The 27,795-nt window shown below is 41.6% G+C and overlaps 2 protein-coding genes across 5 annotated transcripts in view; both read left to right on the forward strand.

Annotated features, from left to right (window-relative positions):
* Positions 1-191: 191 nt before the first annotated feature.
* On the forward strand, positions 192-20,349 carry LOC112214416 (ATP-binding cassette sub-family D member 2-like). The gene is made up of 10 exons (XM_024373130.2): positions 192-1,331; positions 1,678-1,858; positions 4,229-4,350; positions 8,653-8,821; positions 15,334-15,428; positions 16,142-16,287; positions 17,447-17,592; positions 18,413-18,497; positions 18,696-18,821; positions 19,735-20,349. The coding sequence occupies exons 1-10, from the start codon at positions 396-398 to the stop codon at positions 19,946-19,948; spliced, it is 2,220 nt and encodes a 739-aa protein (XP_024228898.2). The 5' UTR covers positions 192-395; the 3' UTR covers positions 19,949-20,349.
* Positions 20,350-24,156: 3,807 nt separating this feature from the next.
* LOC112214417 (kinesin-like protein KIF21A) overlaps positions 24,157-27,795 on the forward strand; it is a 40,083-nt gene continuing 36,444 nt past the window's right edge. For all 4 annotated transcript variants that reach the window (XM_042298158.1, XM_042298159.1, XM_042298160.1 and 1 more), the window contains exon 1: positions 24,157-24,518. In XM_042298158.1, coding sequence (XP_042154092.1) covers positions 24,478-24,518 — 41 coding nt within the window. In that variant the 5' untranslated portion in view covers positions 24,157-24,477. The remainder of the gene's footprint in view (positions 24,519-27,795) is intronic.

Consider the following 27,795-nt stretch of genomic DNA (forward strand, 5'->3'; position numbering starts at 1 on the left):
TATGAGAGAGACGTTGGTAATAACCATGTTATAACACTCTATAACAAAATAACATTATTATTGTTTCAATTATGACATTAGTTTATTAAGTGTACTATACACAGATGCTGGGCAAATAGTCACGATACAGTATGTACAGTAATACGTACAGTAGGACCTCATTTTAATATGTCACTCACAACCGATCGTGTCTTTCCGGGGTGTTGCCCAAATAAAACACTGCCAAACCAATTGACGGAAATACTGGAACGTAGCTAGCGGTTGAGTTTTCTAGCTGAAACATCGCACCATTGTATGAGGTAGATTGTTTTTCCATCATGATACTAACTCCCGGTGGATGTAGAACGGAATAACATCAAAGAAGACTAGCTCTTTGATCGCTTTGTAGGGGAAAGATGTCCAATATACTTGATGCTGCGTCCAGAGTGAAATGGGACCGGGCGACTGCAGCGAAGCGAGCTATCTTTCTCGCGGCCGCTGCCTATGGGGTGAAAACCCTGTACCCCATCGTCTGCAGACAATTCGTGAAACGGAAAGAATGCAGGAATAGAAGGGGGTCTAAAGGAGAGGAAAATGGTTCGACGGTGAAATCACAAACAGATGCACTGAGTCATAAAAAGTCACCTGGTGTAAACGCTGAATTTTTTAAGCAGATACTTGAACTCATTAAAATTCTCTTTCCAAAGCTTGTCTCCAAAGAGCTTGGATTGCTGTCTCTGCATTCGGTCGCGTTGATTTCCCGGACGTTTCTGTCTATCTATGTCGCAGGCTTGGATGGCAAGATTGTGAAAACAATCGTTGAGAAAGAACCACGAAGCTTCATCATCCAGCTGATGAAATGGCTCCTTATTGCTATCCCGGCCACATTCGTGAACAGTGTTATCCGCTACCTGGAATGCAAGCTGGCTCTCGCCTTCCGCACACGGCTAGTGGACCATGCCTACACCACCTATTTCACAGACCAGACCTACTACAAAGTTAGCAACATGGACGGGAGACTGACCAACCCGGACCAGTCTCTTACCGAGGACGTAATGATGTTTTCCCAATCCGTGGCGCATCTCTACTCGAACCTCACTAAGCCCATCTTGGATGTGATACTCACCTCCTACACCCTCATCCAGACGGCCCGGTCCAGGGGGGCCAACGCCAGCGGGCCGACCCTGCTGGCTGGGTTGGTGGTGTTTTGCACGGCCAAGGTTCTGAGGGCCTGCTCGCCGAAATTCGGAAAACTAGTAGCTGAAGAGGCCCACAGGAAAGGCCTTTTGCGCTATGTGCATTCCAGGATCATTGCCAATGCAGAGGAGATCGCCTTCTACAGGGGCCACAAGGTATAGGAGGAAGGATGCATGGAGGATTTTGCATGCATAGTCACTATGTATTTATTACAATAGAAATACTCATGGGTTGGATCCCTTTGAGTTGGATCCAATGCACACCCATGACATCATATCCAATTCCCAAAAGTGATGTTCAAACATTTGATTGACAGCCTCCTTATATGCGCTTGTTTTAGATAAGACTCTCCAAGAGCAAAATAACTCAAATGCAATGTGAATGTAATGTGAAAACTATTGTAGTACATTTGTTGTAAATGTGCTATACTGTGTATGCTAGGTACTTGTGTGACTGCAATGCAAACTGCCTGTTTGTGTCTGTCTGTCCTGTGTGTGTCAGGTGGAGATGCGTCAGCTGCAGAAGTGCTACCGGGCCCTGGCGGAGCAGATGAACTTGATCCTGTCCAAGCGTCTGTGGTACATCATGATAGAGCAGTTCCTCATGAAGTACGTGTGGAGTAGCTGTGGACTGGTCATGGTGGCTGTGCCCATCATCACAGCTACTGGCTTCGCTGACAGCGGTAATAGTCATCACGACATCATCTTGTTTTCTTCTAAACCCTCTTGTTTTCGAGTAGTTAGTTGTAATGGGAATAGTTGTAATGGTTTATCTCTGTTTCTGCATGGTTTATCTCTGTTTCTGTAGGTAGACTATTCTGTCTTTCATTTGAACCGACTGACATTTGATTCTATTTAGGTAATTTGTGCTAATCTCACAAAGCCCAAAAAAACAGTCCCTCTTAATTTGCGTATGCCACATACAGTTGAAGTCAGAAGTTTACATACACTTAGGTTGGAGTCATTAAAACTCGTTTTTGAACCACTCCACACATTTCTTGTTAACAAACTATAGTTTTGGCAAGTCGGTTAGGACATCTACTTTGTGCATGACAAGTCATTTTTCCAACAATTGTTTACAGACAGATTATTTAACTTATAATTCACTGTATCACAATTCCAGTGGGTCAGACGTTTACACACACTAAGTTGACTGTGCCTTTAAACAGCTTGGAAAATTCCAAAAAATTATGTCATGGCTTTAGAAGCTTCTGATAGGCTAATTGACATCATTTTAGTCAATTGGAGGTGTACCTGTGGATGTATTTCAAGGCCTACCTTCAAACTCAGTGCCTCTTTGCTTGACATCATGGGAAAATTAATAGAAATCAGCCATGACCTCAGAAAAATAATTGTAGACCTCTACAAGTCTGGTTCATCCTTGGGGGCAATTTCCAAACGCCTGAAGGTACCATGTTCATCTGTAAAAACCATAGTACGCAAGTATAAACACCATGGGGCCATGCAGCTGTCATACCGCTCAGGAAGGAGATGCGTTCTGTCTCCTAGAGATTAAAGTACTTTGGTGCGGAAAGTGCAAATCAATCCCAGAACAACAGCAAAGGACAGTGTGAAGATGCTGGAGGAAACAGGTACAAAAGTATCTATATCCACAGTAAAACAGGTCATATATTGACATAACCTGAAAGGCCACTTATCAAGGAAGAAGCCACTGCTCTAAAACCGCCATATAAAAACAGACTACGGTTTTCAACTGCACATGGGGACAATGATCATACTTTTTGGAGAAATGTCCTCTGGTCTGATGAAACGTAAATAAAACTGTTTGGCCATAATGACCATTGTTATATTTGGTTTGTTATATTTGGATTGTTATACACCATCCCAACTGTGAAGCATGGCGGTGGCAGCATCATGTTTTGGGGGTGCTTTGCTGCAGGAAGGACTGGTGCACTTCACAAAATTGATGGCATCATGAGAAAGGGAAATTATGTGGATATATTGGAGCAACATCTCAAGACATCAGTCAGGAAGTTAAAGCTTGGTCGCAAATGTGTCGTCCAAATGGACAATGACCCCACGCATATTTCCAAAAGTTGTGGCAAAATGGCTTAAGGACAACAAAGTCAAGGTATTGGAGTGGCCATCACAAAGCCCTGACCTCAATCCTATAGAATATTTGTGGGACGTTCTGAAAAAGCGTGTATGAGCAAGGATTGCCTACAAACCTGACTCAGTTACACCAGCTCTGTCAGGAGGAATGGGCCAAAATTCACCCAACTTATTGTGGGAAGCTTGTGGAAGGCTGCCCGAACCATTTGACCCAAGTTAAACAATTTAAAGGCAATGCTACCAACTACTAATTGAGTGTATGTAAACTTCTGACCCACTGGGAATGTGATGAAAGAAATAAAAGCTGAAATAAATCATTCTCTCTACTATTATTCTGACATTTCACATTCTTAAAAATAAAGTAGTGATCCTAACTGACCTAAGACAGGGAATTTTTACTAGGATTAAATGTCAGGAATTGTGAAAAACTGAGTTTAAATGTATTTGGCTATGTAAGCTTCCGACTTCAACTCTACAGTAGTAGCTGATCAGCATGTGTTAACCCACAGGAACCAAGAACTTTGTTGTGTTGTGCTGATAAGGGTATATTCATCCTATTGTCCCTATTATCCTGTTAGCTGCTAACTAACTGAATGCTACTGTTGTCTCCACCAGTGGAGGTTGCTGAGGGGAGGACAGCTCATAGTAATGGCTGGAACAGAGCTCTAACCACTAAGCTACCCTGCCGCCCCGCAATTAAGGAGCCACCAACCTCCTGTGTTCTCCACCCCAATCAGTGTCATGCACACTGATAATATGGCAACTGTTTGGTTTTTGGCCACAAAAAACGAGCTGTCATTACAGTGTTACTGGTCTAAGCACAGAATGGATCTGTTCTATTTCAGTCTTTAGCCCCTTTCCCTAGTTCCTAGGCCCTTCCTTAGGCCATGCCCCCTAGGAGTTCACTGATCAGAAAGCCAAGGGGCTAGGGGCCCAGTATGTCATCTCATAGTGTCTCACCTTAATTTCCCCTCTCACAGAAACCGCCGACGGTCAGACTCAGGTGCTGGTGAGCGAGAGGACAGAGGCTTTCACCACTGCACGCAATCTCCTGGCCTCTGGAGCTGATGCCATCGAGAGAATCATGTCCTCCTACAAAGAGGTGACGTCTCTGTCTTCTCTGTCCTCTCTTCTCTCTCTCCCTCCTTCTCTTCTCTCTCACTCTCTCTCTCTCCTGTCTCGTCTCCTCTTACATTCAAGTGGCATTATAGAGTGATAGATAGGACAGTGTTAGAGTGAGCCACTAGACCCACTCATGACAAGAGGACTTTCAAACTGTCTGTCAAGGTTGCAGACCAACATGAAGCAGCACCAAAGAAGGGCCGTGCTCATTCATTGAATCATAGGGACGTAATCCCTTATTTTAATCCCAGAATGATGATGTCTATTCATGCATATATATTTTTAGCAGTCATTTATTTATGAGTTACCAGAATTTGGCCCAAAAGGACATTTTATGCCCCCCATCACAGTGCTGATTTGAACGTTGTCTGTGTTGGTTGTCATATGCTCACTTCAATATTTGTGAATATGAAAGTTATATCTACGGTATTACATGGATGTGAGAAAAGGGGCTGATGCACAAGAAAATGTGCACTGGTTCACTCTGTGGGGGAGGGTTGACCTTTCAATAAGAGGAATTGAGTATTGTTGGTGTCAGACTGGTTTTTGTAATCCTTTGCCTTGCAAATCAGACCGCTGTCTCTGTCTTGGATCTACAGTATCACACTTCCTGCTGAAGGTTAGGCTACTTTTAGTCATATCCCATACAGTGTGGAGAACACACAGAGTATGAAAAAGGACAGAATGTGATAATCAGGCCGTTTTTTTGGATGTCACCCAACAAGTATGTGCATACAGGGATTGTTGCTGTGTGTTGCTGTGGCACCCTAAGAGGCAGGCGGTGCCTGCCAGAGATACATTCCTGAGGTAATATTCACTCACTGCAGCGCACCCTGCAGCTAGCCTATCGCAGTGTCTGAACAGGGCCACACACCCCAATAGGTTATGTAATAGTATGGTATGTTATGCTGCAGGGGCACACACATTCAGACAGACACAGGTAGTACACATTACGCTACTGCTGCTGTCACAGCACACTGTCTGAACACAGCCTGAGACTGTGGCGGTCATGACATTTTGTCCGCCGGTGATTGTCAAGCAAATAACTGCCAGTCTCACGGTAATTGACCGTTAATTCACATAAACACATTTAGCATCTTCTGGCTTCCACACACAAAGCCTACTGTCACAGATCCCCCCCGGTACTGATGCTCATTCTGTTCACCAGTTCCGGAGATCTACGTCACAAAGGCTTCACTGAACGGGAGTTATTATCATCAACCCGGGACTGTCTTGTCTGATTACACACCCCTGGTTTCCATTTCTCCTGATTAGTATGTTATATATTGTCGGTTATTGTTCCCATGTTTGTTGGTGGTGTGAGTACCTATGCGTTGGTGCAGCTGTTATGCTGCGTGCTATATATATTGTGTATTACGGGTATCGTCCCGTGTCGGTCAACAAGGTTTACCCTCGCTCTTTTGTTTGGGTACAGCCCAGTGTTTTTGTATACGTGTTTGTTTTGGGTCTATTAAAAAACCCTATTGTGTATCGCTGCGCCTGTCTCCGTTATACCAGCGTGACACCTACAAGCCACTGATGCATATCTTTGGAGTGTCTGCATTTTAAAAAGTCTAAGAAATCCATGTATTATAGCCTATACCATCTACACCAATAAATCTAAAGAAAGAGAGTCATACACTCTATTTATAAACTACTAGTAATTTATTGAGTAAACCAGCAGGTGGTTCTATAGGCTATGCAATTGCGTGAGAAAACAAAGTGATGGCAACTATTAAAAAGAGGAGGATCCCATCAGCTTTCTATAGGCTGGGCCTACTATATTTATTTCTCAACTTTCCTAATATTAAGCACATTGTTTATCTTTACAACAGGAGTATAGCCGACCTGGCTGGCATGAAAATGAAGCAAGGGAAACGTGTCCTCCATTCGCTAATTAAGTGCATAGATGACTCGCTAGCTAGCTATGCTGAACTTGAATGAATGTTATCCACAGTCAGCACATCCCTTAGTTGTCAAACAAATGTATTTGGCATTGATAAAATGGGCGGGCAGGCAGGCAAGTTCCCATTCAGTTATCAATATGTGGGTTGGGACAAGCATGCATTGGCAGGCCAACTGCAGGAGGACGAACAAGCTACTATTCCCCATCGTTTATCAGTGCAATTTTGATGGCCACTGAAAAAGTTTGAGAGGGTTTATCTAATGTTCCCTCATTAGATTTTTGCTCCTCCCACTCTGGCTAGCATTAGGTGTTGATCTTGTTGATGTGCATAGGCATACGAGGGCTACCATTTCATGGTTGTTTGATCAATAGGATTTTAAAGTTCCCAAATGTAAGACTCCAGTGGTATTTACATACGGTATTTGCAGAAATCCATTCAGGTGTATTTAGTGGCTTTTGTCGAATGATTTCGAATGATCTAAAGATGCACTGTTGCTACTGCCTGTAAACACACAGTCCAGTTCAAAGTGAATGATTGTCAGGCCCATGTGGCAAATGGCTTGTTTGTATATAGGCCTACTGTAGCTCTGATTGGCTATGGCGCGCAGGTCTGCGTAGACTCCGGTCCTGGACAGGACAGATGTGTTTATTCTGTTTTAATTACTCCAGCATCTTAATTGTCCAAACGCACGGCTGCTTTCCCACTCTATATGGCTATAAATGTCACAAATGCCTTACTACATCATTCCCAAACATTCTATGAGTTTATGAAAATGTGAAAAATTCTCGCTTGTCAGAAAATGTTTTTAAAAAATGTTTTTTTTAATGTCATATTCTTCCTGGGTGTGTACAGATTTGAATAAGATTGAATATTGTTCAAGTGCTGTCACTTTAAGGCTTTCCCCCTATGCCACTCTGCTGGCTGGCTTTACCTAGCTGTGAATAAACCTCCATCTGGTTTATAATTATAATCCTCCACCAGGGAAGACTACACCTAGTAGCCCTCTCTCCCAGGAGAGAGTTAACACAGCCAGCCAGCCAGCCCCAGAGGCTGCCTGCCACAACCCATGTAGCCTGTCTGGCTGGGTTCAGCTCCTCATTACCAATCCAACAGCACGCTAACTAACCTGGAAGAGATCTCCTTGAAATGTTTGAGGTTTTGCATGCAACTCATTTGAATCACATATGTGACTGATTAGATTTTTGTAGGCATGCAGCACTGTAGACTGTGCATCCTCTGTAATGTCTAGGCAATCTGTTTGTGTCTAGGCAATCTGTAATGGCTAGATAATCTCAGTAATGATCATATACTGTAGGCCTATTTCTAGTCTGTTTAGGTTGTTTTCAGGGAGTTCTCTCTAGCAGTACCCTATAAGGAGATGATTCCATGACTGGAATTGTTTCTGTCTCTAGGCTACAGTTTGTCACTATCTCTCTCCATCCCCAAGTGTGAGAGATGGTTGCTCCTGTTGCTCCTGTGAGAACAGGTTGCTCCTGTTGACACTACACTCTTAGAGAAAAAGGTGCTATCTAGAACAACAACAAAAAACGCTTCTTCGGCTGTTCCCATGGGATAACCTTTTGAAGAACCACTATTGGTTCCAGGTAAAACCCTTTTGGGTCACAGTCATCCAGGCTGTATCACATCCGGCCGTGATTGGGAGTCCCATAGGGCGGCGCACAATTGGCCCAGCATCGTCTAGGTTTGCCCCGGCGAAGGCCGTCATTGTAAATAACAATTTGTTCTCAACTGACTTGCCTAGTTATATAAAGGTAAAAAAATGATTATAAAAAAAAATAGAACCCTTTCCACAGAGGGTTGTACATGGAACCCAAAAGGGTTTTACCTGGAACTGAAAAGGGTTCTCCTATGGGGACAGCTGCAGAACCCTTCTAGAGTGTACAGCCGTCCCATTATACAGGCTATGTTATCTGTAGGAAGGCCCCGGGCCATCATCAGTACTGTGTGTTCCCTAAACAAGGATACAAACAGCTACAAAAACAGCCATTGTTTAGAGTCATATTAAGCTATGAGTGAAAATGAGTTGTATAAATTATACAGAGGGCTTTTGCATCATCTGATCAAATAATGTCCCTTCACCTTGTACTGTTATCCTGACCAGATTTTCAGTGCACACTGCAATACACTGCTATACACGAAGCTCTGCTGCTGGCTGCTCCCGTAGTTCACGTGCATTAATGTAAGTGTTTTCCCAAAGACACACACACTGCTCTTCTTTGCAAGCATCTACTTTTGGGCAATGGTAGGGAACTCTGTTGGGTAAGATGACCTAACTGACCCCTTCCTGTTCAGTCTGACTCCAGTGTTATTTACCTCAACGAATGACCTCTGACCTTTCTGGTTGTCTGTAATAGGTCACAGAGCTGGCAGGCTACACAACGCGCGTCTACAACATGTTCCTGGTGTTTGGCGAGGTGCAGAGGGGCATGTACAAGCGCTCGTCCACATCTACCACGGGAACAGGAGAGAAGAAGAACGTGGCCAGGCCAGAGATGCACATCGATGGGCCTTTGGAAATCAAAGGTAGACTGTCTGAGATGTTAATCATTTAGTACACATTTGTCCAGCGGTACGTAGGATACACATACACATTCTGAGACACTTAAATGTCATGCTATTCCCTATTCAGTACACAACTATACCATAGTATACCACTTTACTACAGGGGTTGGTGGTAGTATCTGGGTTAGAGAGGCGGGCCGGTAGCCTGGTAACCGAAAGGTTGCCGGTTCGAATCCCCGAGCTGCATGCAGGGAGAGAGCCAGCAGCCGTAGGGTTACCAGCCTCAATGATAATTGTGCATCTGTAACGTCATTATTCGCGATTCATTCAGGATATTCCGTAATCACGATAGCATCCACATGAATGAAGAAGTGTTCAGAAACACAATCTATTCTTATTTACAATAAAAGTGACTCCAAAATGACACAATATTCACCATTCATTTCTATTGGGCACAAAATAATCTGAAACAACCAAAATAAACAGCAAATGCATCCAACAAATTTGTAGTCACAAGATTGATGTAGTCGTTGCGTGGTAGTAATACTGGATCAAATACTTTAATTAACATTTAAGTGATTTTGTCCCAATACATTTGGTTCCCTAAAATGTGGGGGGCGGCAATGTACAAAAGTGCTGTAATTTCTAAAACGGTTCACCCGATATGGATGAAAATACCCTTAAATTAAGGCTGACAGTCACTTTAACCTCATAGTCATTGTATAATTTCATATCCAAAGTGCTGGAATACAGAGCCAAAACAACAATGAAAAAGTTACTGTCCCTATACTTTTGGAGCTCACTGTATATGCACAAATGTTGAGCAAACTCACTATCCAACTGCAACTTGTTGCCTTACAATTGTACGTTGAATCAACTTTAATGCTATTTTGTTGAGCAAACTCACAATCCTATTGCATGTTGTTGCCTTACAATTACAGTATACGTTAAATCAACATATTTTTTAAAGGTTACAGAGAGACATAGAGTCCGCCCCAAATGGCACCCTATTCCCTATATAGTGCTCTACTTTCAGTGTTTCTCCATATTCATTTACCAGTGGCAGGCCACCGCTTCTAAATCGTTGCCGCATATATATATAGTTGAAGTCAGAAGTTTACATACACCTTAGCCAAATACATTTAAACTCAGTTTTTCACAATTCCTGACCTTTAATCCTAGTAAGAATTCCCTGTCTTAGGTCAGTTAGGATCCCCACTTTATTGTAAGAATGTGAAATGTCAGAATAATAGTAGAGAGAATTATTTATTTCAGATTTTATTTCTTTCATCACATTCCCAGTGGGTCAGAAGTTTACATACACTCAATTAGTATTTGGTAGCATTGCCTATAAATTGTTTAACTTGGGTCAAACATTTCAGGTAGCCTTCCACAAGCTTCCCACAATAAATTGGGTGACTTTTGTCCCATTCCTCCTGACAGAGCTGGTGTATCTGAGTCAGGTTTGTAGGCAATCCTTGCCCGTACACGCTTTTTCAGTTCTGCCCACAAAATGTCTATTGGATTGAGGTCAGGACTTTGTGATGGCCACTCCAATACCTTGACTTTGTTGTTCTTAAGACATTTTGCCACAAGTTTGGAAGTATGCTTGGGGTCATTTGCAAGCTTCCCCCTTTTCCCTCCAAACATAACGATGGTCATTATGACCAAACAGTTCTATTTTTGTTTAATCAGACCAGAGGACATTTCTCCAAAAAGTACGATCTTTGTACTTTGCAGTTGCAAACCGTAGTCTGGCTTTTTTATTGTGGTTTTGGAGCAGTGGCTTCTTCCTTGCTGAGCGGCCTTTCAGGTTATGTCGATAAGGACTCATTTTACTGTGGATATAGATACGTTGTACCTGTTTCCTCCAGCATCTTCACAAGGTCCTTTGCTGTTGTTCTGGGATTGATATGCACTTTTCGCACCAAAGTTTGTTCATCTCTAGGAGGCAGAACGCGTCTCCTTCCTGAGCGGTATGGCGGCTGCGTGGTCCCATGGTGTTTATACTTGTGTACTATTGTTTGTACAGATGAACGTGGTACCTTCAGGCATTTGGAAATTACTCCCAAGGATGAACCAAAACTATAGTTTGTTATCAAGAAATTTGTGGAGTGGTTGAAAAATAAGTTGTATGTATACTTCCGACTTCAACTGTATGTATACAGTACCAGTCAAAAGTTAAATGACTAAAACAGAGAAAGTATGTATGAAAGATAACGGTTCTATATATTAAAAATTAAATATGGTCATCTTTGAGAACTGACAATCACCAAATTAAAGCTATACAGTCAGGCAGAATCTAAAATTCCCAAAATTGCATGGCATTATTTTGTTAGAATGTTTGAGTCATTCAGATGGCATAAGAACAATGCATAAGTGTGTAGAATTGCAGGAAATTTGCTCTAATCGGCACATTTTCTCTCAGCCACATGGCAAAATGTATAAAATTGCAGGAAATTCGCTTTAAAACTTAAATGTTTTCTCTCCACCCCATGACAGAATGTGTAGAATTTTAAAACAGCTACATTTTTTCTCTGCGGCCAGGAGGAGGGCCTCTAAAATGTTCAGTCGCCTGGAGTGACAAGTTGCAACATATATTTGTATCACTTTATGCATAGTCTTTTGGGGGGTTTCAATTAGGTACAGTACGTTCAGAAAGTATTCAGACCCATTGACTTTTTCCCAATTTTGTTACGTTACAGCCTTATTCTAAAATGTATTCAAGAAATGTTTTTCTCATCAATACCCCGTAATGACAAAGCTACAACAAGGTTTGAGAAATGTTTGCAAATGTATTAAAGAAATGTTTTCCTCATCAATACCCCATAATGACAAAGCTACAACAAGGTTTGAGAAATGTTTGCAAATGTATTAAAGAAATGTTTTTCTCATCAATACCCCGTAATGACAAAGCTACAACAAGGTTTGAGAAATGTTTGCAAATGTATTAAAGAAATGTTTTCCTCATCAATACCCCATAATGACAAAGCTACAACAAGGTTTGAGAAATGTTTGCAAATGTATTAAAAATAAAAACAGAAATACCTTATTTACACAAGTATTCAGACCCTTTGCCAAGAGACTCGAAATTGAGCTCAGGTTTATCCTGTTCACATTGATCATCCTTGAGATGTTCCTTCGACTTGATTGGAGTCCACCTGTGGTAAATTCAGTTGATTGGATATGATTTGGAAAGGCACTCACCTGTCTATATAAAATCCTGCAGTTGACAGTACATGTCAGAGCAAAAACCAAGCCATGAGGTTGAAGGAATTGTTCGTAGAGCTCCAAGACATCTGGGTATCTGGGGAAGGGTACCAAAACATTTCAGCAGCGTTGAAGGTCCCCAGGAACACAGTGGCTTCCATCATTCTTAAACGGAAGAAGTTTGGAACCACCAAGACTCTTCCTCGAGCTGGCCGCCTGGCCAAACTGAGCATTCGGGGGAGAAGGGCCTTGGTCAGGGAGGACCAAGAACCCGATGGTCACTAGGGTTGCACATTTTGGGGAATATTCAGAGGTGGAAACTTTCCGTGAGAATTAACGGGAATATATTGGAATTTATGGAAATATATGCAAGTTCATATTAATGCATTTAAATCTAGATGTTTTTTGCATTGGATATATTTACCATATCATATGGAGACAGAAACATAAACCCTTTACCGTATCATACGTAGAAGTAATTGCAAATGATTCAATCCCTTCCAATAGAAATTTTAAAAACTATTTAGTTACGAATTGAACTTTAATTAAATGAGTTAACTCTTCACATGAGATGATTTCACTGAACAACAAAGTAAGGGAATATTGAATGATCCCCAATGACCCATCACATCTCCCAAAAACATTTGTAAAATGATAGTCTAGAAACTTAAACTTAGGTTGTCTTCCTGTCAGGCTTCCTTGTCTTCTCCCTGGACCTCCTCAATGTCCACCTCTTGAAAATCAGACTCTGAAGCCTCATCTTAACTGTCACTTTCCAACCTTGTTAAGGATGGCTCGTTGTCAGGTGCAAAAAGCCTACAATTTGTCCGGATGGCCACCAATTTTTCAACCCTTGTATTGGTCAGCCTGTTGCGTGCTTTGGTGTGTGTGTTCCCAAACAAGGACCAGTTGCGCTCTTAGGTGGCTGATGTTGGTAGGGTTTGGAGGATGATGGACGCAACAGGGGAAAGAGCCTCAGATCCACAAAGTCCCTTCCACCAGGTGGCTGATGAGATATGTTGGCACGACTGCCATATTGCATCTCCATCCCAAAGCTCTTGCTTGGAAGTGTACTTCGCCAGACTGCCAAGAACCTTGCCCTCATCAATGCCAAGATGGCGAGACAAGGTAGTGATGACACCATAGGCCTTGTTAATTTCTGCACCAGACAGAATGCTTTTGCCAGCATACTTGGGGTCAAACATGTACGCTGTGGCATGTATGGGCTCCAGGAAGAAGTCTACATGCTTTTTGATGTATTTTAGAACTGCAGTTTCCTCTGCTTGGAGCAACAGTGCAGTCGGCAGGGCAGTATGGATTTCTTCTCTTACATCTGCAAGCAGAGTCTGAACATCAGACAGGATTGCATTGTCTTCCTCAATCCGTGCAATGGCTACTGCGGAGTTTCAGGCTGCTTACCACTCTCCCAAAATACATCATCCAGGAGGATCCTCTTGATGGGGCTGTCCATATCGGCAGACAGTATAGTAGTGTGGGCTCAATAGCATCTCATTAGTGTGCAAGATATTGAGAATCAGCTGTACATGTGATGGAAGAGTACACTGCACATGTGATGAAATAATGCACTGTGCATGCAGAGGGTTGCAATTCCATTGAATTGGGGATAACCAAAATATGCCACAAGACCCAGAAATGCCTTATGTGTATCCCTCAAAAAAGGTCATGTTATAAGCTAACTTTTTTGATGAATTTAATCAAAATTCCCAAAATTCCCGGGCTTTACTTCCCATGGAAAATTTCCAGAAAAATTCTGGAAATTTACTGGAAAGTTTCTGACCCTTTGCAACCCTAATGGTCTCTCTGACAGAGCTCCAGAGTTCCTCTGTTGAGATGGCAGAACCTTCCAGAAAGGCAACCATCTCTGCAGCACTCCACCAATCATGCCTTTATGGTAGAGTGGCAAGACGGAAGCCACTCTTCAGTAAATGGCACATGAAAGCCTGCTTGAAGTTTGCCAAACGGCACCTAAAGGACTCTCAGACCATGAGAAACAAGATTCTCTGGACTGTTGAAACCAAGATTGAACTCTTTGGCCTGAATGCTAAGCGCCACGTCTGGAGGAAACCTGGCATCATCCCTACGGTGAAGCATGGTGGTGGCAGCATCATGCTGTGGGGATGTCTTTCAGCGTCAGGGACTGGGAGACTAATCAGGATCGAGGAAAAGATGAATGTAGCAAAGTACAGAGAGATCCTTGATGTAAACCTGCCTCAGAGCAATCAGGACCTCAGACTGGGGTGAAGGTTCACCTTCCAACAGGACAACGACCCTAAGCACACAGCCAAGACAATGTAGGAGTGGCTTCGGAACAAGTCTCTGAATGTCCTTGATTGGCCCAGCCAGAGCCCGGACTGGAACCCGATTAAACATCTCTGGAGAAACCTGAAAATAGCTGTGTAGCGACGCTCCCCATCCAACCTGACAGAGGATCTGCAGAGAAGAATGGGAAAAACTCCCCAAATACAGGTGTGCCAAGCTTGTAGCGTCATACCCAAGAAGACTTGAGGCTGTATTCGCCAAAGGTGCTTCAACAAAGTACTGAATGGGGACTGTAAATGCAGATGGGCCATCCCAAGCCTCAGCCTATTAATTTCAGGCTACAGGTTATAATGTTTTTAAAGGGAAAATTATATTTCAGATGGTGTCAACATAATCATGTATTCTTTCATTTTGGAGTAGAATGTTCTTTTCAAAAGTCACCAGAAGTGACCTTGTCACAGACGTCCCCCCCACGCTAACTTTGCCACCGCTGCTGAAAAGAATCCTCATAGGAAACACTGACTTTTGACCAGAGACCTATGGGCCTTTGTCAAAAGTAGAGCACTATAAAGGGAGTAGGGTGCAATTTGGGACACACCATAAACTAATCCTGTGCAGTGTATATTTATTGCTTTTTTTTTCGACCATCTTGGTCAAATTACTCAGCTGTAATCATGATATGTTTTGTTTTATTTTCACATACACCTGATATGTACATCGACAGATTTTTTTTACCATGTCAGCCCGGTATTCGAACTAGCCATGTTTCGGTTAGTAGCCCAACGCTCTAACCGATAGGCTAATACTAATGGTGAATGTGTGCATCTGGACATACTCGTCACTAACACAGCTAGTTAGTCAGTTGGCTACATCCTCAGTATCTACAGCTGCACTTTTTTTTACACTTTCTCACACTTTTTAAATGCTGCCTCACATTTTTCTGGCAGCCACATGTACTCTCGTTGACTGAACTGATCATATGAATTATTGATCGACACACAATGACTGATTTCTCCTTTGTTTTTTGTGTCGGTCTTCTGCAGGAAGAGTCATCGATGTGGACAATGGCATCGTGTGTGAGAGTGTCCCTATCATCACTCCCAATGGAGACATAGTGGTCTCCAGTCTCAACTTCAAGGTGAGAAATATCACAGCAAAATCCTGGGCGATGTTCAGTGGTGATAAAACGTTTTCAAATGAAGTAAAAAAATTAAAATTAAGTCATATCTGAACTAATCCAATAAGAAAACAGATTTTTGTTTTCCATTTCCTGAGTGTTGTGAAATTGTGTCCTACTGAAGATCCTGCTCAGCATCCTACTAAATGTTGATGTGTGACACACAAATATAGTGATGTGTCACTATATTTGCCTAACTCTCTAGCCATCTTCCCCCAGGCTAGGGTTGTACATGCTTTTGTTCTTTGTTGTGTTACCGGGAAGTTAGCTCACTTTAAAATTTGAATTTGTTTTTGAAGTGAACCCTGGCTAGGAAGCACAGGAAGCACACACACACACACACTAAATTGCACGGTATAAAATAAGGACAGTATGGCTTCCTAATACTCAACATAAACCATGTCAAAAAAATATGTAGGGACTACATAGAATCAAGTGATTCAGACTAGTCTGGCTTTTCCAAACTCTTGTCATGGGTTGTTCGACACATTAGCTGTGATGAGACTATTCAGTACTCCAAGGCTATAACGTGTGTGTGTGTGTGTGTGTGTGTGTGTGTGTGTGTGTGTGTGTGTGTGTGTGTGTGTGTGTGTGTGTGTGTGTGTGTGTGTGTGTGTGTGTGTGTGTGTGTGTGTGTGTGTGTGTGTGTGAATGCTGTGAATGCTTTCTTGCAGGTGGAGGAAGGTATGCACCTGTTGATCACAGGTCCTAACGGCTGTGGGAAGAGTTCTCTGTTCAGGATCCTCAGTGGGCTGTGGCCTGTCTATGGAGGGCTGCTGCACAAACCCTCCCCACAACACATGTTCTACATACCACAAAGGTCAGTGGTTGTCACTGTCACACACATCCTTATGCCCACACATGTACTGACTCTGACACACATGTACCCATGTATAGATGTAGGATCTTCATTTGATCACTCTTTTGTTGCTGAGAATGTTCCTGCACTGCAGGAAATGCAAACTTGTAGGGAATTCAACTCCTACAAAAAATGTCCATTAATTATAATCCACATAATAATTCACATTTCCTGTTGCTGCAGGATTATTTTCCTGCTGTAGCAAACTGGCTCAAATTAAGATCCTACATTTGTACATGTAAGCTTGCATAGAGGCACACACACAGGCATGCACGGGTGAATATACTGTATGAATGCACACACACACACTCTATACACACAGTGAAAGGTATTGAAAATCAGCAGTAGGGATCCTTACCCTCTAGACTCAGTAACTGAATCTCCATGGAGAGTGAGAGAGAGAGAGAGAGAGAGAGAAACCAGACCTTAGAGTAGTGAAATATTTACCAGATCTCCCAGGTGTTTGACGGCTTTTCAATAATCCTGAAACGTGACACACACACACACTCACAGATTTGTATTGCTATCCTTGTGGCGGCCAAATAATTGAATCCCATCCAAATTCCTATCTTCCCTTACCCCTAAACCTAAATCAAACCCTAACCTTAACCTCACCATAACCCTAAACTTACCCTAAGCCTAACCTTAACCCCTAACCCTAAAACTATACTAAACCCTAACTCCTAACCGTTAACCCCTAACCCTATCCCCAACCTTAATTCTAACCCTAATTGTAACCCTAAACCTAACCCCTAAGCCTAAAATAGCATTTTTCCTTGTGTGGACCGGCAAATGTCCCCACTTGTCAGAATTTTCCTTGTTTTACTATCCTTGTGAGGACTTCTGGTACTCACAAGGATAGTAAAATAAAAACACAGACACACACACACACACACAGTTAAATGTATTCAAAATAAGCAATAGCTAACCTTACCCTCTAGACTCTCCATGGAGAGTGAGAGAGAGAAACCAGACCTTAGAGTCGTAAAACATTTACCAGATCTTCCAGGTGTTTAGACGGCTTTACTGGAATGGTGAAACATGACACACACACACACTCAAACGTTTTTACCTAAATGTTGTGTCTGACTATCTCCCCCCTCCCTCTCTCTCTCCTCAGGCCGTACATGTCCATTGGAACCCTGAGAGACCAGGTGATCTACCCAGACTCTCTAAAGGACATGCATGACCGAGGCTACAGAGACAAGGACCTAGAGGTCATACTGGACATCGTTAACCTCAACCAGATAGTGACCCGCGAGGGCGGTAAGAACCCGGGGAGGGGCAGTGAAGGAAATCCGATCTGAGTCAGCCTGGAAGAAAAAAGGTTGCGTGGGTCTGAAGGCGTAGTAACAGGTTCACTTTGAAAAGAGGTAGCTGAAGCCTGACAAAACTCCCAGTAACCTATTTTTAAGCCATTTACCCTTGAGATGAATGATATGGTTTCCATGGGGATTCCCTAACAACAACAGACATGTACTGAATGGGGCCGTCTTAGTTCAGCTAACACATCCTTCCTCAAAACGTTTTTGTATCTCTTATCATACTATGCGCTGTCTGTAGTACATTTGACCACTCAATAAGTTATTTCTGTATTTTTCTAGTGGCATCAGTCTATCCCTCTCTATATCATTGGTTTTATTAAGGACATGTAGAGTGTAGTTTAATTGGAGACCAGTGGTCCTGTTATTCTCCAACAATCAGCTCTATCTTTAATTATTTGTTACTTTTATTTCTTATTCTGATTTTTTGTTGTTGGTGTTTTTGTAATAAATCCAAAATTACTCCATTGTTGGTTAGGGCTTGTAAGTAAGCATTTCACTGTAAGGTCTACCTACACCTGTTGTATTCGGCACATTTGACAAATACAATTTGATTTGATTGTGAGCGCGTTTGCATATTTCTCCTATTGAATATTCTTGAACTTTCACCACAGTTGGTACCACGGTTACACACAATTTAAACCCTTTGCGTTGTTCTTTGTGTAGTGTTTAACCTACTTATTCCAATGGAGAATAAACTGTAGTCAATGACAGTACTTCCGATATTAGCTGACTGTGATGTGTGTCTGTTTGTCTGTGTGTAGGTTGGGATGCAGAGATGGACTGGAAGGATGTGTTGTCTGGGGGAGAGAAACAGAGGATGGGCATGGCTCGCATGTTCTACAACAGGTGAGACTTGGCCTGCCATCTTTAGGCCTTCTTATACCCTGTTGGAAAAACATAATAGTAGATATTTAAGAGGTGCTGTTGATTGAATAGCCCATATTCCTCTCTTGTTTGATAGCTGATTGAATGGTGGCTAGTTGATTTAATTCATTGTTCATTAGAGAGTTATAAATGACTAAATTCCATTTTCTTGTGTGTCAGGCCAAAGTATGCCCTGTTGGATGAGTGCACCAGTGCTGTCAGCATTGACGTGGAGGGAAAAATATTCCAGGCTGCAAAGGATGCTGGGATATCATTACTGTCAATCACCCACAGGCCTTCCCTCTGGTAAGAGATATATATCATATCTGGACCAGTCTGTCCAGCCCAATTCTGATATTTTCTCCACTAATTGGTATTTTGACCAATCACATCAGATCTTTTCACGTCAGATATTTTTCAGAGCTGATCCGATTGGTCAAAAGACCAATTTGTGAAAAAATATCAGAATTTGGCTGCCTGTGTAAATGCAGTCATCGTGTCTCTTCCGACAGCCGCTGTACCTCCCCGATACATAGGCAGAGCACCATGAGTATGGCAAGCAAGACTAGTCAGATAGTTTCTTCAATGTGTAATATTTTATGCCGCTTTTTGTCTTGAAGCACACAGATTCTGTGCTGAACACTGTAGAACAGTTTTAAAGGAAAACTGTATAGAAACCTGTAGAAAAAATAAAAAAGGAAATGTAAAAAAAAACAACGCAAAACAACTAATACGCTACAAGCAAATGCACCACTAGTTGTCACGTCAGCAGTGCTCTGTTCTGTATTTTCTCTGAGTTAGCCTCAGGCATAAAACATGATTGCAGCGCAAACACAAACAGTACTACCACAATATTGTGCAAGTCTGTTCCTCTCAGGAGATTGCTGCTGCTATTTAGTTGCTTGTTTAACCTTAGCAGTCACTTAATAACCCTATGACATTTTACACAACATGACATGACACTACAAGGCTGGGCACAGCACAAAATAATCACAACATAACTGCAACCACAATAGAACAGAAGACATGCACCATCATTAACACTGCAATAATGTTTCATAACATAACACAACCATAAGGCCAACGACAATTGTATACTATTTGGAAATAATGTTGTGCTTGGACTGGATAATGAATGAATTAAAATGTGAAACCTAGCGCAACCATGAAATAATCCCATCCTTAACCCATATTCTTGCTCCACTTTTCATACCTACAGGAAGTACCACACCCACCTGTTACAGTTTGATGGTGAGGGAGGATGGAGGTTCGAGCAGCTGGACACCGCTACTCGTCTCTCCCTGACCGAGGAGAAGCAGCGCCTCGAATCCTCGCTTGCAGGAATACCCAAGATGCAACACAGACTCAACGAACTCTGTAAGATCCTGGGAGAGGACTCAGTCCTCAAAACAGCCGACGCAGCAAAGGACTGAAAGAAGAGGAATGAAAGAAAGAGCGAGATGTGGATGTTCAGGAAAGTCAAAGTATTCTTTTTCTTTGTTTCAACGCACACCGACCGCATATTCCCATACGTTTCCAGTGTTGGGGTTGAATTTGAAGAATTCCTCAACAATGTTGTTTTATAGATGTTTTCATCGCTGGAATAGTTGAGACATAAAATCTCTGACAAGCTGAGACTCACATTTTATTTGGTTGAACAATGAAGTAAAAAATATTGTTCATTTTTAGCACTTTACTCAAGTTGAGGAAATGTAAATTGTTATTGCCGTAGTAGTTATCAAGTGAAGTAGTAGGCTTGTGTTTTTTTTGTGAGACGGTATTTTCCTTATTTTATTGTGTAGATTTGTTTGTGTTAATAAAAAACTACTATGTACAGGAAAAGGCTCAAATGTGTCGTTTTATGAGACAAGTTTAAAAGATTGACGTTTCGGGCATTTAATCGCCTCCTACGTCAGTCTTTAAAAACTGGTCTGATAAAACGTTGTTTTAATTATGGCGAGCGAGCGTTGCGCCTTTACCTGTCCAATGATGTCTACAAATGTTTTTATTTAACCTTGACTCACTTTGGTTGAGCACATCTTTATATAAAAAAATACTAGAAAGGTAATTGGATGATATCAAACAATGATCATCCAAGTTTTTACAATCATATGAAGTTATTCATTAAGGTTAGGCTAATAAGCATACAGTTTTAAAGGTAGCCCAGCTGGTCAAATTTAAAGTACAATAAATGAGTGTCCCCTTCTGTTATCTCAGCCACTGGCGCTGGGTTATGTCATAAGGACATCTTCCTTATTACATTACTGAATGTGTTTTTCACAGGTTTTCTCCTCAAAACTGCAGTATAGTAATATATTCAAAATACCTCAGTAGCTTTCAAGTTATCTGGCTCTGCATTTTAAATAACACCCTTCCCTAGACCTATATAGTGCACTACTTTGACCGCAGGCCTGATTTGCCTTTGTTAGTGGCTAAGAGATGGTTATCTTAGGAGCTATTATTGGACATTAGTGCATAAGTGACAGCTGTTGGTCTGTTGCAATAGGCTTCTGGTTAACTGAACAAATACAATGGATTTCAAGGCATCCTGTCTTGTCTCCAGCAGAGCACAGCAGGAATTGGACTGGGCTCGGTCACACAAACGCACGCACAAGAACGCTAACGCACACACACACACATCACCTGGCAAAGCCCTCCTCACTGTCACTAGGGTAATATCTGTGGAACAGGATGTTTTGTGTTGTCTCGGTCTACAATCTTCACCCCTATAAGAAATAATGTCACATCTTCAGCAAGAGGTTTAGATTGTGTTCTACGATAACCGCTGTTGTTTTCCGTTGTGGTTCAGTACAGTTTACTTGGTTGCTGAGTACAATTAACTGTTACCTTGTTATATCCACCCACACTAAAATCAATCTAGTTCAGCAATTCATATTTGTTATCAGCGACTTATCTCAGACTATATACTGTGAACTTTGTTGTTTCTTTTTTTGATAATGTCATAAAATGTATTTTTAATGTATGCATTTTAGAGTTTGATAATGCTGCCTCTGTTCAAACCTGTGTATGTACAGTAAATCTTCTGCTGAACAAAGCTGTCACCTCTGCTGAGGTTACTATATGTCAAATCCAAGACCAGTCCTTCTAGTACTGTAGCCTTATAGCCTGGCTGTGTTAGTGCATCACCTATGCCAGGGTTCTCCAACTGACCGAATTTGGCCCGCAGGTGATTTTATTTGGCCCCCCCAAGAGCAAAAAAAAAGTATTTTTATTTTTTATTGTTTGACATGAAAGACTAAAAACACCAGCAAATCAGCTCCTAGTGATTCACATTTTGGAAATGTCAAAGTATTCCCAAGCATAATAGATATATGTGATCGAATACAGATGTAAGCAAGGTTTGAAATTATTACGTTAAAGTGAAATATTATATATGTTTGGGCTTCTTGCCATCAATTTGCAGACTTCAAATTATTTGTAATTATTTTCGGCCTCCCTGACCAGCCGTTCAAGAAAAAAATCAGTGACTGAATCTAGTTAATGATTCCTGCCCTACACTGTATTTTCAATCAGTAATACCTACAAACACTGAGTATACTGATTGGGTGGCACATAGTAGTGCTTGGTTATTTGGCTTATACCCTGACTAACAACATCAGTGTCACAGAATGAAATCAGTAACTGCAATGGCAGAATATTTACACTTGTTGTACACATACAAGTGTAGAACAAGTGAAACTACTATATTTTTACCACTACATCTCAGACTAAACTTTCTTAAAGAGAAGTGACATGGAAAAGAATGTATGTAAGTTATAAATATGTAAACTATATATTGTAATGTTAATATGGTACTTATATTTGCCTTTGCATGGAATGGGTGAGTGTGAGTGATGCCTCAATCACATTATATTTGAACTGTCTCTTTCAATCATTGCTAAACAGAGAGCATTGTGGGAGGATAAATAAAATAAATTGCACCATGTATAGTTAGTTGTTCATGGAAGTAAAGTATTGAACTTTTGTAATATACTTGGGTATAACTACTGTTATAAATAGGTTATAAGCCTGAAAATAACCTACATATTCAGGCTTCTCCTCATTCTTTGGGATTCTAACTAAATACTTTGTGTCTTGAAATGGACACCTGTCATAGTGAAACCTGATTTGACTACTGTAAAAAAACAAAAACAAAAACATCTGTGTTGCTCAGCCCTGTTGATAGGAAGTATCTATAGTATACTACTGGATGAAACAGTGTCTTAAAGTGACTGAGAATAGTATGGAATGAGTAGAATCAAGAGGTGATGCTTGAAACTATACATGAAAACATGTATATGTGACCGTGAGTTAGCTATCTAACCAATACTATGGATCAAACTCAAACAAAATCAAATATACTTTTGATATTCTATAAAATTGCAACTGTTAAGTTATGCCTACTCTAGTATGTTCCCACAACACTTTTACTTACTAACAATTCATGGATACAATTCTTTTGACAATTTTTTAACAAGTGGAACATCCGAATGTAATGTATTTGACGTGTATCATAGCATTTTACTTTGTCGTAGGCAATTCATTCAATTTTGGCAACTGTGACAATTTAAGTTTGATTTGCAAAATGGTTGTTAATTTAATGGAACCTCTTGTAACTAATGCATGTGTTGTGTCATTATTTTCTTAAACTAATTTATGTTATGTGAATGGGGTCTGTATTGTGCTATAGGCCTAGTGATGCTGTTTCAGTTAAGAAAGACATGGGACTGACAGACAATAAGAGGCATTGTCTCCCCTCTTTTCTAGTCTCCTTTTGACATTTTTATGGTGAGAAAACAGACCAAATGTTTTAATTAAGCCCACCTGTTCTGGTACTGTTGTTCATTCTGCATGTGAGGATGTGCACTGAGTGTTCATTTACATCAATGTGAAAATGTATTTTCCTGTAAATAAAATAAGACAACCACTAAGACTGCAAAACTCAAGTAATTGACTCATTCATTTGTGTGTTGTGTTGTTATTAGTCAGCATTTTGTGGTTGGTTGCTTATTCCAGCCTCATAGTACAGGGGCATTCAATGTAACGTGTATCTGATGCCATCTAGTGTATAAAGACGGAAATTATTTGGATCAAACTGCACTTTTATAATCTTAACCAAAGACCGCACGATGCTGCCATGCTCCATCCATACACCCGTACATCAGTAATGTCATTGCAACACTAACTATTAGGCCTACACCATTTGGTATTTAACAAACATATTCACGTTAGATTGGAATGTCAAACTGTATGGCTACATACAATATGCCAATGCTCTTCGTTTTTAATTAGATCGGCGGTTTTTAACTGCATTGGACGTTTTAAATTGCATTGCAGGTAACAAGCTGGTGTGGTTGTTTGAGACTCAGCTATTGGCCATCAATAATCCAACATATTCCATCAATCGGCCTCTATAATTGGCCTTGAGATGGTTACCATTTACCGAACCGTTTAACATTCGTAAGAAAACGATATACATTCACTTTAATGATTACAATGAACGGTGTTAAAAAATAGAGCGGCCACGATGTTTCTTCACTCATTCAATGGGGTTGATATTTTCCCACTGTCAGGTTGGTAGTGGACATCTCAGAAGGCGTGGCTTGATTACGTTTCACTCCTCCCGTCACACACACAGGAGCGGGCAAGTGTATTTTTCTGTCCCTATCACCTCGCAAGGCTGGCCTCTACACGGGAATAATGCAATGTCATTGAAAATGTTACCTCGTATATCGTAGCCTACGTTTATTCAGAATGCGCCTCGCCCGAGATATAAGCACAGAGAATAGCACGCTAATGCTGACTTCGTATTGAAATGATTTGTATCAGGTGGATGTGAGCTGCGGTGGCTCAAGCGCATCGGTAACGAAGCTGCATGCTGTAAAACCGTTCAATAAAAAGAAAACCAAGCTGTTTATATCGTGGTTGTTCCAGCAGTGACGACCCTCCGGACGTCGTAACCATGAGCGGACAGGACGAAAGTTCGGTGCGGGTCGCGTTGAGGTAAGCCTGTGACATTGGATGGTGTTCTGTTCTGTCGGAAAATAATGGTCATCCTGGTCACGCCTCTCCAGGATAATGTACCTATATTATTATGGTGACAATGCCGGTGTTGATAAACCACAGCACGGGCTGTTATAATGGCCTAGTTACTGTGTAATAGCATGAATGTGTGGATAGCCTGAACATTTGCGCATTGGTTCCAAAATAACGCACAGTAGACTACAATGTGGCAAAGCAATCGACGTTTACGTAGGGATTAGGGATAGCAATAACACTATGTTTCTCCCGGCGTTTATTCTAGAACACATGTCAAATGTCAAACAGCTAAAGCAACACGGCCTTGGATTTGTTTTAAGTGTCACCGTCAGCCCCCCATATAGGCCAACACAATTTCGTAGGTAATGTTTCATGGGTTTCCTTTGTTGGTGCTTAAGCTACAGTACACCTTTTCCCAGTGTCCTGGCTGCAGACATAGTGACTACATGGATTTATGAATGAAGGGAGAAGGGGCGGATATGGTACGAGAAAGCAATACCGCTTGCGTCTGTGTGTGTCATAGATCTGTAATGTCATGTGAGAAGGATCGGTGGAAGACAGACTAAGACCTGGTTACACTGCTCTCTCGTTACTGCAGGCAGACTTTGACCCAGTACTCTGTTTACTAAGTCTCTGTCTGGACTGGGCCTTGGTTTTACAAGCCTCTCTCCTGCATATACATGCAGCCATATTCATGAGACAATATACTAGTAGCAAGAACATCTTCATAGACATGATACTGTGGAGACTGTTTTAATTGCAGACATTTCAGGCAGACAGCATTTAGAGTTTTCAAAAACGATATACTGTCATTTCACGTTAAAAGCATGTAACTGCAAGGACTAAGGACTAATTGCAATGACTGCATAATAGCCACTGAACTGTTGGCAGCATAAGCAGTACAGAGACTGTTAAAATAGCTCCCCACAACACAATCGCAGACAGACACAAGTGTGTGTAAACCCTGCCCATGTATCCATCTGCATAGAAAGCACATGCCTCATGAATTATTTGCTAGCTTTGTATAAATCAAATCAAATTATATTGGTCACATTCACATGGTTAGCAGATATTAATGTGATTGTAGCGAAATGCTTGTGATTCTAGTTCCAACATTAATATCTAACAAGTAATCGAACAATTCCCCAACAACTACTTATACACGCAAATCTAACAAGTAAATTGACGTTGCTCTTATACCCAATAGTTCTTCCCGGCTGTATGTAATAAGACTTAAGATTTCCTGGGGTAACAGTGTAACAAACAATACATTAAAAAAAGCAAATACTGCATAGTTTCCTAAGAACGCGAAGCGAGGCGACCATCTCTGTCGGGGCCATTACTGTACGCATTTGCCAGTTATTTTTTAGTCTCTCTCTTTTGCAACTTTAATTTGGTCTTTTGTTTCCTCGACAATCAGGCTCCCACTCTTTATTCTCATGGAGGAGCCAGTGGAGAGAGTCTATACAGGACAAGGCCATCTACTGTATCTAACTGTGATCACGAAAACGAAGACACGCATAGATGATCAGATAGCATGTAATCACATGTTCATAATATGTAATATAGGACCCTGAGTTCTAAAAAATTTGCTCTAAATCTCCCACACACCATTGCCTCTTCACCTGCCCCTGGGCCCTGATATAAACTTTGGTACCTGTCACTAATCCAAGTGTCCAGTGTATGGGCCAGTAAGCAGATCCCTTAAGCCCACAGTAAAGGGATACCTTCCCTGACCCTGCACCTTACTGCTCTCTCTGCTATTCTGAGAACTCCGGCCCAGCAGACCAAAGCTTACTTTATCACATTATGTACACATCGACTCACGGCACCCACACGCTGGCACATCCTTGCCAAGTCCCTCTCTAAGCCTGTAGCCCGCTTTTCCTTTCTCTCTCCCTCTACCTATCCCTGTCTCTCTCTCACACACACACACACACACACTGGCACGACAGCCGTTACAGTGGCTCATAAATAGATAGGCACTGTTTTTTCTTTCACGAAACCCTCAGACAGACGCAGACCTCCAGTACAAAATGTTACACACACTCCTGAGATCTAGAGAGTCATTTCAGAGACAGCCCTGTGTTGGTCTAAGCCTGTTTTCTGCTGTTGCCTTGGGTCCATTAGGCTGATTGTCTGTCTGTCTCTGTGTCAGAGGAGTTGTTGCATGGTAACATCAGCTTTGTCTGCTGTCTGCCAACCTGTCTCAAGGATAATGCTATTATATAGGACATTTCATCTTCTGATATAATGTAATACTTGCAGCCTGATGGCCGCCAGATTTGTATGTGCTTGCCTTGATCCAACCCTACTGACTTGAAAGCACATAATGAGTACATATCTGGCATCCAAGCTGACACAAAAAGTTAAAGCATCCACTTAATCATTCTTGTCGTGACTTTACAACATAATCAGAGCTGCTATCGTTGCAACCACATTGTACATTAGCCCTGACGAGTTATAGTAATATCCATAAAGAAACCCTCAACCCACTATTCAATTGTGAGTTTGCATCCCCTCCCACTGTAATTACTTCTGTGTGCTGGTGGAGACTGTCGAGCAGCAACTAAGTACATGTTTAAGACAGGTTGACTGACAGGTTTTCACTGACTTGTAGCATTTGAAACAGACACCACACACACACACTCACAGCGATCACCAATGTAGCTTGTTGTTGTTAGATACACAGCCTGCCGGTGCTAGTTGGCCAACTGCTGTCAGTTAGCGAGGCTTAATGCTTCAGCCCCAGTTTCATGCACAAGGCTCATATGGTCCATTATCATCCTAATGCTCTTGTGAAGTTAATGAGCGCGACAAGTAAAAGTTCAATGTTTTGGCACCAGAAGTGCACAGTCTTGTTTTCAGCGATTCATTGGTGCATTACTGCGACGGAGTCGATCAGTGACTCTCATGAACATATGTTTTCCGACGCTGCTCTTGAACATAAATGACTGGCGCATAGATTTTGGTTCCACTTTTTCTGTGCTTTACACAACTTCGTTTTGTGCTCATTACACCTGTTTCATGTTTTTAGGCCAGCGCTGTTAAAACACACAGACAAGGCTATAGCTGTCCTGGACACAACTATATTGAAGTATTTATTCACTGGGGCAGTATCGTATGAGTTCAGTCTAAATGGAATAAACATGGCCCATGTAAGTGTTAGTATGTTTGATCAAGTAAAGTGTGCCCAGAGGAGCCAGTCAAGTGGTCGTTTCATCAATATCCTCGAAGTGAA

This window comes from Oncorhynchus tshawytscha, linkage group LG15 (assembly GCF_018296145.1).
Source record: "Oncorhynchus tshawytscha isolate Ot180627B linkage group LG15, Otsh_v2.0, whole genome shotgun sequence".
Classification (NCBI taxonomy): domain Eukaryota; kingdom Metazoa; phylum Chordata; class Actinopteri; order Salmoniformes; family Salmonidae; genus Oncorhynchus; species Oncorhynchus tshawytscha.

Coding starts and splice junctions, on each gene's coding strand:
- LOC112214416 (XM_024373130.2), top strand. CDS start 396: ATGTCCAATATACTTGATGCTGCGTCCAGAGTGAAATGGGACCGGGCG. Junction 8,822..15,333: donor TGGGCCTTTGGAAATCAAAG/GTAGACTGTCTG, acceptor GGTCTTCTGCAG/GAAGAGTCATCGATGTGGAC. Junction 17,593..18,412: donor GATAGTGACCCGCGAGGGCG/GTAAGAACCCGG, acceptor GTCTGTGTGTAG/GTTGGGATGCAGAGATGGAC.